The sequence below is a fragment of the Mustelus asterias genome, unplaced genomic scaffold, assembly GCF_964213995.1.
Source record: "Mustelus asterias unplaced genomic scaffold, sMusAst1.hap1.1 HAP1_SCAFFOLD_84, whole genome shotgun sequence".
Lineage (NCBI taxonomy): Eukaryota > Metazoa > Chordata > Chondrichthyes > Carcharhiniformes > Triakidae > Mustelus > Mustelus asterias.
Window position 1 is genome coordinate 595,199 of NW_027590138.1, and position 16,976 is coordinate 612,174.

Consider the following 16,976-nt stretch of genomic DNA (forward strand, 5'->3'; position numbering starts at 1 on the left):
GAGAAACTCAAATACCCAGTGATTCACAAAGAATTGCACCACAAGATTCCACATTTTTAAACAAGAACAAAATTTATAAAACAAAATATTAAAAGCCAGCACTATGAACGTAGCATAAGTCTTTCAATTATCAGATTATTTCATGAAGAGAATATTAACAACTTATTGTGGTTCTGAGGAGAGGGGTGTCTTTATATGAAATGCTTTGTACAAAAGGAGGAAAGTCACATTTTTTCTTCTTTGCTTTGCTCTGAAACATTGTTTGTGTGAATGTTTTGTGATCCCGGTCAGGACAATTAATGTTTAAAGAAAATTGTGAACACCCAGTGATTAACTAAAAGAATTACATGAAAAGATTTAACATTTTTAAACAAAAACAAACTTTACTGTATATATAAAACAAAATAAAATGTAAGAATACAGCACTACAAACTGAATACTGTAGTCAATAAAGACTTATGGTATAAACCTGTTTTTTAACCTCACCCCAAAAGTTTCTTTATACTTAATGATATCTTGAAAGTTCAATTCTGTTCCTGGGACTCTCAAAGGAATGTCAAAGCTCTGCAGAATTCACTTTAATTTTCCTCTCTTTTCCAGCTATTCTCCAGGCTCCAAGATTTTACGGAGGGTCTTTCCATTAGCTTTTGGCTAAACAATTCTCCAACTTTCCTTTGAGACCTCAAAACTGTGGACTCCTCAGTCCAACCGTGGGCTTCACTGCCTTCTTGCTGAGGGATTTAAACATTAGCAGCACCCCTGATTCCTAATGACCCAGTGGCTTCTGGTTCACAGCTGCTGGTCCCATATCTGATGGCCTCCAAGCTAACTGCAGACTGCTTGCTTTCTGTGAGAAACACCCAGAATTCCAACCAGGGCTCACTTATCCCCGTGCTAAAACATCTGTTGGGATGTCTGATATATATTTAGTTTCAAAACTAAACCTTTTTTTCCTGAGGTCTGCATGAAGAATTCCACTCTCTAACAAAGACAGAGCAATAATTGTCAGACCTGAAGTCTCCAGGTCTCCAGCTAAAAGAGCCCAGCTGCCCTTTTACACTTCTTACCCTTCGAGTTTTGACATCTTAAACCAACATTGGCCACGCCTTGTGAATGTGAATCCCCTTCGGCTGTTTCTGTCAGATTCTTAGTGCAGGTTTTCCATTTACCTTAAATTTTAAAAAAAGCAATTGTTGAACTAATTCATACTTCTAAAACATAGGAATTATGAAATTAGATCTTTGCAACACCTTCCCTATGAAGAAATGAAAATGTATCATCCTCGTATTATCCCATTTGAAACATTACAACGTAGATTCAAAAGATTGGCTCTTCTCTCTCCCCACAGATGCTGTCAGACCTGCTGAGATTTTCCAGCATTTTCTGTTTTTGTTTCAGATTCCAGCATCCGCAGTATTTTGCTTTTAACAATGTACAACATGCTGTATATTTAAATAGTTGTGATCTTATCAAATGGTGAAGCAGGGTCAAAGAGCCAAATGGCCAACTCCCGTTCCAAAGTCTAATGTTTAATTACCTTATAACCTGCAATAGACATAATAATCCCTCCATTGTCCACTTCACATTCACAAGTCCAGCTTGGGAACAGCACACTGCTGGGTTCCATGTCCAGGAATCTCATTCCACTGAAGATGGAAATTACTGCTTCGTGTTTTCTGAAAGTTTTCTTATAATAATTATCGTGCAAAGTTCCTCCTGCGAGAGAAGAAGTCCTCATTGCTGTTCATCTGTGAATTTTCAACTTCAGTTTTGAAAACAGTCTGTTCAGAATGCACGTTTTGAACTTGGTTTTCTTCCATGTTTGCAGTTTCTCCATTGTTTAAATCCAGAGAGAATATTCCACTCAATTCCACATTGAAATGTCTTCTTCTAGCTCTGTTGTAGCTGCAGCTTCATTTTTAATTTCATTTCCCAGAATCTCACATTCTGGATTCTCTTCTGGAGAGAGCAAGGTCAAAAGAGCTTCTTTTTGTGTCAACAACTCTTTCCTTCATTGGTCAAAATCTTCTTCAGCCAAACTGTTGTTAAAATGTATTTTATGTTCAAGCAAAAATGTTGACCATTCCCATTTGGAGACTGTGTTCTCGGGCTTCAGAAGCAGAGGAATTGAGAACAAAAGCAGGGAGGTTACACTGATAGTTTCTAAAGCTCTGGGTGAGGCCACAACAGAACACTGAGCCCAGTTCTGGTCACCACACTTTTGGAAGGACGTGAGGGTCCTGGAGAGGGTGCAGAGGAGATTTACCGGGATGGTTCCAGGAATGAGGAATTTTATCCACAAGCTAGGCTGGAGAAGCTGGGATTGTTCTCCTTGGAGAAAAGGAGATGGAGGGGAGATTTGCTCGAGGTGTACAAAATTAAAATAGGTTTAAATAATGTGAAAAGGAAAAGCTGTTCCCATTAGCTGATGGTGCAAGGATGAGATGCACAGATTTATATATTCTTAGCGAGAGATCCAGGGGGATGTGAGAAAGGGATGTTTTATGCAATGAGGGGGAATGAGCTGGAACTCACTGCCTGTGAGGGTGGTGGAAGCAGAGGCAATGAACGATTTAACAAGGAAAATGGACCGACACTTGCGGGAAATAGAACTGAAAGGATAAAGGGATAGAACGGGGAAATGGGACTAACCGGTTTACCCCATGAGAATAATCCCGGAACTGAGAGCATTTAACCCTCTGAAAATGCCGGTGTTACTTTTCTCTAGAAAACTGAAGACTGATGGAAGTCTTCAAAATTATGAAGGGGTTCAATAATCCAGTACGGATTTAATAAAAAACACCTTTACCCAGCGAGTGGTGAGAATGTGGAACTCACCACCACAGTGAGTGGTTGAGGTGAACAGCATGAATACATTGAAGAGGAAGCGAGATACATACATGAGGGAGAGAGGAATAGAAGGATATGCTGATGGGGGGAGATGAAGAGGGGTGGGTGGAGGCTCATGTGGAGCATAAATACTGACACAGACCAATTGAGCCGACTGGCCCGGCCCTGTGCTGTAGATTCAATGGAACAGAGACAAATGTATTTAATTTAGATCTACTTGAAATGATAGGAGAAGTAGGATTTACTATCCAGGATAAAATAAATGTCCTTCATCAGCTTGTGTGGATCATTTGTGGAAATGTGCTCTCCCAGCCCACTGGAAGCAAAGTTGTAAGAAAGACCAATCCAGCAGAGCTGGACCTTCTGATCCAGGATCTTCTGATCCTCCCACTTCACCAACTGTCAGAATGAACATGGTTCAGTCCTGGGTGTGATTAACAGCAGCAATAACAGCAGAATCCAACCCGTGTCATCACTTGTGAACTCGCTGGTGGTTGCGCAGGTAGGTTGACCGACTGAATCTCTTCCCACACTCAGAGCAGGTGAATGTCCTCTCCGCAGTGTGAAGACGCTGGTGTATCTGCAGGCTGGATGAATCAATGAATGCTTTCCCACACTCAGAGAAGGTGGGTGGCCACTCCCCAGTGTGAATCTGCTGGTGTGCCTTCAGGAAGGATGACCGACTGAATCCCTTTCCACACTCGGAGCAGGTAAACGGCCTCTCTTTGGTGTGAACTCGTTGGTGTATCCGCAGGCTTGATGAGTCAATGAATGCCTTCCCACACTCAGTACAGGTGAACGGTCTCTCCCCAGTGTGAACGCGTTGGTGTATCCGCAGGTTGGAGGAGTGAGAGAATCCCTTTCCACAATCAGAGCAGGTGAACGGCCTCTCCCCGGTGTGAACTCGCTGGTGTGCCTGCAAGTGAGATAACCGACTGAATCCCATCTCACACTCAGAGCAGGTGAACGGCCTCTCCCCAGTGTGACTGCGTCGATGAATTTCCAGCTGAGACGGGGATTTGAATCCCTTCCCACAATCCCCACATTTCCACGGTTTCTCCATGGTGCGGGTGTCCCTGTCTCCAGGTTTGCTGTTCAGCCGAGGTGGCCACACAAAGCGTCTGTACAATCTCTTCCTGGTGTAAATGGTGATGGTCTTTCAAACTATGTAACTGTCACTGGAACAGTCTCACCCAGATGTTTGTGTCTTGCTGCTTTTCCAGTCACACTGATGTTTAAAACTTTCTGAAGCAAACAGAACAGAAAGACATTTCTCCTTCTAGATTCAAAGGCTAATGATATTCAGATCCTGATAATCGAGTGACTCTGTCAATTCTTCACTTGATGTTTGATTTGAATTTTGTGTCTGCAAATCCTCCCCCTTTGAAGGTCCTGTAAAAGAGGTTATAAATTTCATCACTGTCAGTTAAGGATAGAATCTACAATTGGCAGTTGTTAATTTCTATCTTGTTCCCCGAAAGCTGTAAATAACTGTCCCACACTCTCCCTGCATTACCTGGAGTATTGTGTGGAGCTTTTGTCTCCTTACTAAAGGAAGGATACACTTGCAATAGAGGGAGTGGAGCAAGGGTTCATTCGACAAATCCCTGGAAGGGTGGAAGTTTCCTCGGAGGAGACTGGGCCTCTATTCTCTCAAAGTTTCGAAGAATGAGGGCTGATCTTCTATAACTCAACTGGTCAGGCAGCACCTTTTCTCCCCCTTTGCTTCTCCTTTCCCCCTTTTTCTCAATTTTACCTCCCTCCAATCCACTCCCCCCCCCCCCCCGCCATCTTCATCCATCACAACTTCTTCAGCTTCTCTGCTGTTTGGCCATTCACACTTCTATACTCTCTATGGACTGCCATTAGCATCCTTTCCCCTGGTTCCTGTGGCTTGGACCCATCTTTCATTCCCTCACAGTGTAAATATCTCCCACTTTCTATGCCTTTTTCATGCTTTGACGAAAGGCCATCTGGACTCGAAGCTTCAGCTCTTTTCTCTCCTCACAGATGCTGCCAGATCTGCTGAGATTTTCCAGCATTTTCTCTTTTGGTTTCAGATTCCAGCATCCGCAGTAATTTGCTTTAACCCTTCTCTCCATATCCACCCTGTCAAGAGTTTTCAGAATCTTGAAGGTTTAAATTAAGTTGCCTCTTACTCTTTTGAAGTCGAGCAGAAGCTAAACTCAAGCAGAGCCTGTCTCACTGCTCCTCATCTGACAATCCACCTATTCCAGGTATTAGTCTACTAAACCTTCCATGAACTGCTTCTCATAAAGCAGTTAAGGAATAATATGCACTCATATTCTTTCTTAAATAAGGAAACCAATAATGTACACACTGCTCCAGATATGTCTAACCAATGCCCTGTGCAACTGAAACATAACTTCCCTGCTTTTACTCAATTCCCCTCATAATAAATAATAGCTTTCTGAATTACTTGTACCTGAGACAATATTGCGATTTTCTATCGTGATGGATTTTGGACACTTTTTCTTAAACAGGGGGTTAGAAAGGGAGGATTTACACACAACAAGCTCAAACCAAGAGAACACAGGTCACTGAAATGTAAAGGCCAGATGCAAAACGCAATCAAAAATCCTCAGGAAATTTAGCATTTCTATTTCGACGGTTAGAATAGGAAAGGGAAGAGTTTCTGCTTCAAGTTTCAGTAACTTTGTTCAGTCCATATCTGGAATGGAATCGACAATTCAGGGAAGTGCACCCTTGAAAGGATCTCCTGTTCTGGAAAATAGTCCAATGAGAGTGTCGCAGGCTCCTGGTTCCTGAGTCTGGGCAACATCTCCTTCTGTCAGTTTACACTGTGTGAAATCTGCCTGAAGCTGCAGCAGCTGTAAATGTTAAAACAACTCATCTTCCTTCATTTTATTCTGGAGAAAGTATCGACTGCCGCATATTTGTTTGAAATACAACCTACTGAAGAAATAGATCCAGCACAATTTATTCATTGGAACACTCTCCCAATAACATTTCTGATTTCTCTCCCTGACAGACTCTAAAGGTAAACTCGTCCGAAAAAAATAACACGAGGGGAAATCAACTAGGAACAGTTGGTATTCACCAGATTCGGGGTGTGAGAGGGAGGTAAGTTCCCAAATAGTATCAAACATTTGAGGAAGAGGCTTTACTTGACAGCTATTAAAACGCCTGGGGAGGCAGGAGATATCCAGACAGTCCCCTCTCACACAAAATCAGAAAATGTTGGAACAATTCAGTAGCTGTGGCAGAATTTGTGGCGAAGGAAGAATAGAGGGAGGTTTCCAGCACGCATGAACCTCCTCCAGACCCTTCTCATCCTCACTCCGCTCTTGGAACACGTTCAGTTTGACCAGTGATTGCTGCTCTGAAAGTAGCCGCAGTGATTGGATAAGCGCTCTATGGCCTCCACAATCAATAGTCAGTAAATGTCAAACACATGGACCGAGACACCCAGATTTAATTCAGCGACGGAGTGCTGCATGATCCGGACTCCCCATAAGTATAATTACGTGCACAGCCAGCCGATCAAAGCATGCCCGACTTTTGGACTCTGCACAGGCAAGATCGGGACATATTAGCATGCCTGGGCTTCCTTCAACCACCCCCTCACCCTCTCTCCCCGCAGGTCTTCCCCACCCACCCCCCTCCCCCACGTAGTTGCTGAGAGGTCCGTCTATGTCTCCAGGTGTGTGGTTGTGTCGGTTGAGGCACTGGGAGAGGGGTGGTGCTGGAGAGCTCGAAGGGTTGGGGGATCGGGATGCCTCCGACCCTTTCTCTGGGGTTCGGACCACATTTTCATCTGAGGGGACAATTTCTGGACACTGATGCAAAAAATAGGCATTAAGAATGGAACGATTTGGAGTTAAGTTAAAATAGCAGAATAACCCAAACGCTGCGGACAGATGAATATAAACAATTGCTCAGCAGAAGCCCGATTGTTGGACAGGATTTGCTCTGCATGGTCCTGGAATGCTTCATTATTTGTTGAATGGTGATCGGAACTGATCAGTGAGGAACCAGGAGCGAACAACTCCTCTCCTGAACATAGCTAACAGCAAGCGCTCAGCTCAAGGACACAGCTGGCCTGTGCACGGTTGTGGTCATTGTTAATCACTCTCATTGCTGTTACTTTATTATAAACTTAAATCCTGGTGTTAATGTAAGAAAACTTCTATTTTCAGAATATTGAAATTATTCACCACTCTCTTTACGACTGTGGACTGTCTCAGAAAACTTTATCCGCCCCTTCCCGGAGAGCAGGCTGTAGATGATGGACAGATTTTTTTTTACCTGAGCAAATCACACCGGCATCACTGGAGTGCGGAAAGACAGATTCACGATAGTCACCCCGTGGAAATGAGCGACAGTCCCGCAGAGCGGTCTCGCTCCCTTTGCACTGAACATATGACGTCACAATGGGCCCGGATCCTTCCCCAAAGTGAGCCCCGCCCGGTGCAGAGAGCGCGGTCCCGCAGCCCAGCTCCCCACACACAACACCGGCGTCCGGCTGGTCCCAGAGATCATGATCCACGGTCCCCCACTGTCCCTTGTAGTGAATCTCCACTCTCCCAGCGCACCGACTCTGCCCATTCGCCAGTCTCAGCTTCACCGCCTCTGTAAAATACAGAAATAAACCAACAGTTATTGGCCGGCTGATACGGCAGGTCCGATCGGAATAATTTGAAACATCGAGTGTGTCCAGAACCTCAACAAACCCTGACAGAATATTCGAGATTGCAGTGGAAGCGGGAATATAAATAGACAGTGGGAACAATCCGTGAATCAGTTGGAAGTTTGAAGCATCATTCTGCTATATCAGGCGGGAGTGTCGATAGGCGCATAATTGATTGAATCAGTGCCAGTCAGGACTGTCATGTTCCACGGTCTATCATACTGCCTGGACTAACATCGTGAAATGTCAATCCTAGTATCGATTCGATATTGCCATCACTGTCGAAACAGGGCCGCCCTGCTGCACCGAGCTGAATTAGACAGTCAGGTAGTCTCCAGCCCTTCCAGGGGCGGAAAGATGCGGCGGGTTTTCGGCGGAACCCGAATATGTCGGTGGTGGGAGGGGCAATAGCAATTGCGCTGCATGTCAGCGCTGGCTGGTCACTCGGGAAGTGAAAAATTATCTCCAAACGGTAGCGGGGCCGCGTTGCTTCTCACCCTGCTCCTCAGGGACCTAATTTAATGTCGTACTGAATCGAGGTGCAGCAATTAAAGATTGTGAGAAAAACATTGCAAGACCATTTTCCTTCACAACTGACAGGCAGACCCAGAATGGAAACATTGAACACAAAGACACTGAAATTGTCTCAGGATTTAACATTCAGTTGGATGGATTAGTGCAGTCAAATGTCAGATATGAACTTGGAGGGCGATTACCTGATCGGTCAGCCTGACTGTTTCCTGGTCTGCCTGAAATGAAATTTTGAAAATTAATCTTCGCTGCAACACGAGATGAATGAAACTGTCAAAACCATACATCACAATGTCAACACCGAGGATCTGTGTTATTTCTTCATGATATGATTTGCAAGGACTTGATGTTAAAAAGTTTTATTCAAATTACCACACCCGTGATATTATGGCCTATGAATATCCTGGTCTCATTCCATCTTTTAAAAAATCTTTTAACCACGTGTTACCGTATTCCCAAACTGGGAGATTTTGTGTCAGTCAAATCTCCTAATCCATTTGAGTCCCCAGTTTACATAATAGAATCAACAGGACAGTGATTCTTGTCTCCAGTTGGGTTGCTGAAATTTATGACTTGATACACAGAGTAACAATGATAAAGTGACTCGAATATCTCTGCACCGCCGTCCACAATACGGAGAGTGCGTCATTTATTTTCAATGCAGACAATACTCAGTCATCCTTCTTAACTCTTCACTATCAATAGACAATATCAAACACCTTCCACTTATTTGCTCCTCGTTGCCAGAATTGTGGGAAAACATTTCAATATTTACTCAAATTTTTCAAACTCTCGATGGTCCAACTAGAATCTCTAGACCCTCTTCATCCATTCCGTCTTTCTATCCGTGTCTAACTCCACTTTTCAGCTTTCAGTAATTCTCCCACTGAATCTTTGACCCATTTCAAGATCAAAGAACAAAGAAAAGTACAGCACAGGTACTTCGGTCCTTCATGTCGATTAGGATGATCGAACTAAAAAAAAACCTGCTGCCCTCACTCCGTCCACATATTTGTATTTCTTGCCTGTTCATGTACCCATCCAGATGCCTCTTAAATGTTGTGAATATGCCTACTTCCACCACCTCCTCTGGCAGCACGTCCCAGGCACCCACTACTCTCTGTGAAGAACTTCCCTCACACATCTCAAACTTTCCCCCTCTCACCTTGAGCCTGTTCCCCCTTTCCTCCTGCATCAGGTCACTAATGACACTAACAAGCAATAAAATAGAAGTTGCTGGCCACTATACAAGCCGCCTGATTTTCTGGACATGCCAGCCATCACCTGAAACATCTGTGTACCGTGTAGATGATACACAGCAGCAAATGACCAAAACCATTCCACAGTTCATTCCGAAACCGCGATCTCTACCACCTAAAAGCACAAGGACAGACATACAGCGGTACCTTGAATTTCGCATTCCCTTCTAAGTCGGACACTATGCTGAGTTGGGACTATATTGGGGTTGCTTCATTCTCTTGTGAGCTCAATCCGTAACGCCACTATGCTTGCATCAGTGTATCATATACTGCAGCCAGTCAGGGAAAAAAAGGCTCAGAGACATATTCCTGAATACATCTGGGGACAGGCAACAAATGCTGCATTGTCAGGGACACTGCCCTCACAAAAAATAGTATAATAATAAGAGTGCAAAAGCCGTGTCGGAATGTGGGATGTTAACTTTGTTTGAAAGAGATATAGAGACATGGAAAGTGTGGTACTGTAAAATGTAGGCCCATTTAAGATCATAAAACGCCATTGGTACAAAACAGTCAGGGAACAAATATATCTCCTCATGACTGAGTCGATCGATCTGTTAAACTATGGGACCTAACACATAACAAATAAATATCAGCTTTACGTGTGGAATTAATTACGTAACATTGTATTTGTCGTTGAAAACCACCGTGAAACTCTGGTACCATTGAGCTCACAGCACAAAAGACAGATTATGAGTCGCTGGTGGAACCATAATTTCCAAATGTATGGCCATACCAAATTAACTCTTGCCTGAAGAGAAGAAATCGCATTTAGAATATAAGCAGGCACGTGTCCAATCTTTGCGAGAGAAGGTGATATATTTCTGAGGTCTGGAGGCCGAAGCTAACTGTACAAAATCGTTCAAAACATTTCACAAGGAAACGGTGGAATTCGCCAATAGAAACATAGAAAAATAGAAAAACTACAGCACAAAACAGGCCCTTCAGCCCCACAAGTTGTGCCGAACATATCCCTACATTTGAGGCCTACATATAACCCTCCATCCTATTAAGTCCCATGTACTCATCCAGGAGTCTCTTAAAAAACCCTATTGAATTTGCCTCCACCACCACCGACGACAGCCGATTCCACTCGCCCACCACCCTCTGTGTGAAAAACCTCCCCCTAACATTTCCCCTGGACCTACCCCCCAGCACCTTAAACCTGTGTCCTCTCATAGCAGCCATTTCCACCCTGGGAAAAAGCCTCTGAGAGTCCACCCGATCTATGCCTCTCAACATCTTATATACCTCTGTTAGGTCTCCTCTCATCCTACGTCTCTCCAAGGAGAAAAAACCGAGCTCCCTCAGCCTACCCTCATAAGGCATGCCACTCAATCCAGGCAACATCCTTGTAAATCTCCTCTACACCCTTTCAATCTTTTCCACATCCTTCCTGTAATGAGGTGACCAGAACTGAGCCCGCAGTACATCCACCCAGGTCCTTCTCCTCTGTGAAAACCGAGGGAAGATACTCATTAAGCACCTCTGCCATTTCTACTGGTTCTGTACAGACTTTCCCGCCTTCACCTTTTATAGGCCCTATTCCTTCACATCTCATCCTTTTACTCTTCACATATTTATAGATCGCCTTAGGGTTTTCCTTAATCCTACCTGCCAAGGCCTTCTCGTGACCCCTTCTGGCTCTCCTAATTTCCTCCTTTAGTCCCTTCCGACAAGCTGTATACTCATCTAGATCCCGATCTTCGCCAAGCTCTCGGAACCTTTTGTACGCTTTCCTTTTCTTCTCGACTAGGTCCCGCACAGCTTTCGTGCACCACGGTTCCTTTAACCTACCAATTCCTCCCTGTCTGCTCGGAACGTTGTCCTGTAGAACTCGAGACAGACATTCCTTGAAAAACTGCCACCTCTCTTCAGTACATTTCCTCAAGAATACCTCCTTCCAATTTACTCCTCTAATTTGCTGCCTTCTGCCTTAATATTTCCCCTTACTCCATATAAATGCGTTCCTAGCTTGCCTGATCCTCTCTTTTTCGAATGCAAGCATAAAGGAGATAGAGCTATGATCGCTATCCCCAAGATACTCTCCCACTGAGAGATCTGACACCTCTCCAGGTTCATTGGTCAGTATCAGATCAAGTAAAACCTCTCCTCTTGTCGGCTTGTCCACATGCTGTGTCAGGAAACCCTCCTGAACACACCTAACGGACTCCTCCCCATCCAATCCCCTTACCCTAGGGATATTCCAATCTATGTTTGGGAAATTAAAGTTTGCCATCACAACAACTCTGCTATTATTGCAACCCTCCAGGATCTGTTTCCCTATCTGCTCCTCCACCTCCCAGTTACAATTGGGCGGCCTATAGAAAACTCCCAGCAAAGTGATCGACCCCTTCCCACTCCAAACTTCCACCCACAGAGACTCTGTAGACAACCCCTCCACAGTATACTCCTTCTCTACAGCTTTTGCTTCCCTGCAATCTCGAATCAGTAACAGGTTTTCACATCTCTACAATCTAGAATGAGTAACAGGTTTTCACATCTCATTAAATGCAACAGAGAGCTTAATGGATATTGAGAGTATCTGGGAAGAGGTTGACAAATATCCAGTGACTGGTACAGAATACTGATGTTAATGTTTGGTGAGAAAGCTTTGTTGTGATTTCTGAAGTTCATTGTCCCCAAGAGGAATCAGAAATACCCATGCAACAAATTCGCGGAAGAAGTCAGATTTTTCACTTCCCTATTATTTCACTAGTACCACTGATATCAAGTATATTGCTCAATAAGCCGGTTAAAGCAATGTTGGTCCCACCTCGATTTACTATTTAACTTTTCACTATTTACAGCCGTGTCCACTTCTCCAACTCAAAATAATCTTTTTAACAAAAGGCAGCTCACTGAACCACACGACGAGCATTCAGCTCTTCCACTGAGAAGCATCAATCCCAAATGTGTGCACGCATTCCATCGGCAGTAATTATAACTTTTACTGTTATTCCACAAGCAGTTCATTGACTTAGATTCCATTCTGCAATGTATGCTATTCTACCTGTGGCGACGGTCTACACCCAGACTGCGCTGTCTAACTAGAATTTCAATTCCGTCTGTCCAGCAGACCCAGTAGAATATTTAATCCTACCTGCCGTATCTGAGTTGGATTCCGTGGTAAATCTAAGTTTCTTATTCATTTGCTGATGTTTTTGAAAACTAATGAACTGAAAATGTAACTTTGCGCAAAATGTATTATGATAAGATTCTACAAGTTAAGTAAACCATTTCAACATTCACTTCATAAAACCCCAACTAGCGATTCAGTAGCAACAAAAAAAATCAATGTTTAATGAGGTGAGTCTCTTGAGTACAGGATTAATGGTAAAACAATATAGAATGTGTTCTTCTTTCTTTTACAAAGCATGTTCTTATAAGCAACTGCAAAGTCCAATCAGTATTTTTAAGAATTTATTTCGCGGACTGTATGTTCTTTACTGCGTGAAGTGTTTGATAACAGTAATGGGGCGTTTTCCTATCAGTAAAACAGCATTTGCAGTGACATTGGGAAGAATAAATATAACAGAAGAGGCACGTTGTGAACCAAGGGAGACTGAACCAAGTCAACGACTTAAATCTCAACAAAACTACTGGGCCTGTGGAAGGAGATGAAAGATCAGGTCTCGATCTGCCACAGAAAACGGCATGAGACAGAGAGAAAATGAAAGCGTGGAATAGTTTTGAGAATGAAAAATAATTCGAACCTGAAAAAATCTCTGCATAGAAATATTAATTTAACACATTCTGGTAAAATACCGGTAGCAGATATGAGGCAATTGAGCAGCAAACCTCACAAAGCAAATCACGCATATTTAGCAAATTACATTATCAACATAAGATACGTTTTTTCTTCATATTAATGAAGTTAATAAATGACATTATTAATTGCTATTCAAGTCAATGTGTTGAAATGCATTATTCACAGACCTAGCCCAACAGTCTGAGGCGGAGGCAGCTATTTTAAATGATTTGTTTGTTTTCTCTCTACACGGGGTTCAGACGGAAAATATACTGAGAAATATCAAGAGAAATATATCTGGACGGTCCTCGCCAAAATTCCTGCATTTTTAAACGCAGTGAGTTGGCTTCCACTCAAACTCCTTTTCAGCAGATTCTAACAGCGACTGCTCTAATTTGTACCAACACCAATCAAGTGGTCCGAATAGAGGTTTTACAGTAAGATGTTGTCCATGCGCAAGCGCCGCATTTCCATTCAATTTTGTATTTAAATCTCAGGTTGCCCTAAGTCCCGGCCGAGAAATTAAAACATGCTTTAATCAGATGTTCTATATTCTAAATATATTTGGAAGGAAATAAGTTAAAAACAAACTGGGGATCTAAATTATTCACCAACTGAAAGTTCTGCAACTTAAATTTCCAATTTCAATGCGCACTTCATAACAACGAAGGACGAATTTGAATATATCAGAGCCGTCTTCCTAAGTGGAGCGGGGAATTCAAAACACTGCTGGAAAAAATACATAATTTTCCAGATTTAGATTTGACAGTCCATTTTGATTCTCAACTCCAATTAATTGAATCTGCTCACGAATGTAAGGCAGACGGCGATTAAATACACTTTTCGTTGGACACTCGTGGACTCAGAGCAATGCTCAGCAAAGGTGTTAGGCCCCTCGGTCCAAAGGGACTGTGCCGGGTGGAATAAAATCAATTCAGTCTAACCCCACTAGCCTGTTCTTGGCTCCTTTGTGCGTTACAATACTTCAAACGCAGAAGCAAGCAGGTTTTCAATGTGCTGAGCACTTCTTCATCCTCCAGCTTTTCAGACACTGAACTCGCCTCCTCTCATTGTTAAATTGATGTACATTAATATCCCATTACCTCCAGATGACAATTATTATTCAAATAATCAACTTTCCCTTACATAGGTCACCAACATTTTTATTACGAAAGCTCAATATATCTATATATTTGTTAAAATTTTATGTTAGTGAATTCTCAATAGACATTGGGATACTTTCAATCAATAATAACTCACAGTTGAGAAGCTGCAATGTAATTAGAGTCAGGAAGGAGCGCTGCATCGTTCCGACTGTCGGTTACTGCGATCAGACTTGACTGTTCACCGAGTTTTGTACATCGGTACCGGGCTGTCCTTCCAACACTTTCAGAAATACCAAACGCTCCAGGAATGAATTCTTTGAGAAAGCTGTGTTCAGAAAATAATGTTTCCTCCCGTCTAACTAATTGATGCTCCGAATTGATGTGTGAAATGTCAATTGCCGTTTGATAAAAGATACCAATGACAGTTATATCCACCTCCTTGTCCTGTGCAGCTAATGAGGCCTACATTTTTGAAAAGGAAACGAGTCACCAACCCAGCATCGGATCATCGAATCATCATATCTTACAGCAGAGTCACAGGCGAGTGAAGGAAATGCATATGGAAAATGTTTGCAAATCATATTCGGCCTGCACTGGATTATGTATATTGTTTTTGCACTGTTTTACCGCTTACTTCAACGAACCATTTCCGAGAAACAGTTGAAGGCCGTGGACAGGATAAGGGTTAAAATTTTCAGGTTAAATCCAGGGGAAATGGATTGGTGCGATGTGGAGAAAATGCATCAATTGCACGTCAGGTCCATTCACTTTCCTCAAGAAATCTATCAGTGACAAGTCCAGTCTGATCGGCAGTTCAAGAATCCAGTGGAGTCCGAATACAGCATGTATTCACAACCTGATTTTAACATCTTCACAAGGGAAAAGTGAATAGACTTCACTCCAGCAGCAACTCAAGCAAGAAGTTCAAATCTGTAACATCTGGAATAAAAATAAATCTTTGTCCGAGTGAAAATCAGCCTTTTCCTATTTGTTCTAAGAACAACTTCCGAAGTTTTTACTGTCTCTATTTGGAGAACAATATTCTCGAAGGACAGAGTGCCCAATTTATGCATGTCTACTTATCTGTAGCACCTCCGTACGGAAATCTTGGATGAAATGCTTCTGTTCAAAGACTGTTGTTCTCTATTTGAACTTAATTACTTTTTGAAGATACTGTAGAGGCCACCATTACATCTCTGAGCGATTTTGCTGCCTCCGCCCAGTTTAGAGTGACAGAGTTCGGCGGGACGATGCGGCTCAGAAATATTTCTTATCTGCTGGACAAATGTAATTTTATTTTCATGATCAACTTGACAGTAATTTGAGTGAATGGCTTCACAGAGCCGCGTTGAGAGAAGGGAAGCCCACAAACATATTTGTTCCCTACAGGAAGAAATGATTCCTGAGAAGCTGAACAATTGGTATTGAGTTATACTGTGTGTCATCCCGAAGCAGCTCACTGTCTGCGCAGCCTCAGAACACTCGCTGCGCGTTTTCCTGTTTGCTGAACAGACAGGAAGCACCTGGCCTTGTGGCCATGTCTCTGCTCGCATGCTAGTCGCTGCTGCCCTTTAACATTGACGGATTGCAATAGGACTTTCGAACTTGTGTCGGGCAGTGCACTGGGACATGTAAAACTTCAAGTACCTTCATGAATTCACGAGCAGCATATGACAGAATGGCATCTCCAAATATTCCTACAGGGTTCTCGGGGACTCCAGGAATAGTGTGTCGCGAAACCTTATAAAATTTCACTTGTGTTCAACAACATTGAAATCAATGGTGTGAGATTAAAACGATTGCCTGGGCTGCATAAATCAATCGATAACACATAGACCTCGCCACGCGTAGATGCTGTGGGTCCACCATTCAGCCCCATATCTATTATCCCTCAGTGCTTCCCCCGTTAACACAGCAGACCGGGTGCACAAGTTCACTTATAGTGTTGAGATGAGAGCAGATAAGAACTTTGGATAATGGGTACAGCGCCTCCTTTAGTTGCAAAATATCTTTACAGTCCTTGGTCAATTTCAATGTGTTTCAGTTCTCAAAAATGTATCCAATCTATGAAATGATTAACTACAAACACAGGATGATTTCCATATGGGTCATTTTGTGACGTTGGCATCCCTGACTTCCTTTATTACTGAGAGGGCGGCTTAAGCACTGCAGTCACTTTGTGAAGAGAGAAAGTCTTAGGCAGGTCCTGGGTGCCATGGAAATTAGAGATTCGGATATTGATATAGGGTGGAGACTCATTATTAGGGTGGAGTCTCATTATTCTCCCACGTACTGGTTATTTAGGAAATACTGTGCGTATCGATTCAGTTTATGGAGGTTGAATTAGCAAGCATTGGTTGCTCTTTGATATCATTAGCATTAATCTTTCCATTTGGCAGCACCTGTCTGCCGAACATCATTTTCCAGCTAAAATTTCTCACGTCTCACATCTCCTCGCAAAAATATATTGGTTATTTGACTGTTTGTTTAATCAGTGTCTAAATGTCTTGGGGAAGAATTTTATTTGCCTCAGCATCAACTAAGATCGCATCATATAAGCATTAACCCCAATACCGGAACTCACAGGTTAACACTCAGTGATTGAACCATGGGATCCCTATTTTGCAGCAGAAGGTCATTCGACGTATCGAGCCTGAACTGGCTCTCCAACAGAGCATCTTACTCATGCTTTATCCCTGTAACGCCACATATTTATCCCGCTAAACACCGAATTTATACATCTTGGGACGCTAGGGGGCAATTAGTAATCGAACTCACTTGCCCACCTTTGCACTGTTTTGGAATGG

The 16,976-nt window shown here is 42.9% G+C and overlaps 1 protein-coding gene across 1 annotated transcript in view; it reads right to left on the minus strand.

Annotated features, from left to right (window-relative positions):
* The window catches only part of LOC144483900 (uncharacterized), a 206,714-nt gene that overhangs the window by 16,619 nt on the left and 173,119 nt on the right, over nt 1-16,976 (minus strand). The window contains 1 exon segment of the mRNA XM_078202480.1: nt 3,335-3,907. Within this exon segment, the coding sequence (XP_078058606.1) occupies nt 3,335-3,907 (573 nt within the window).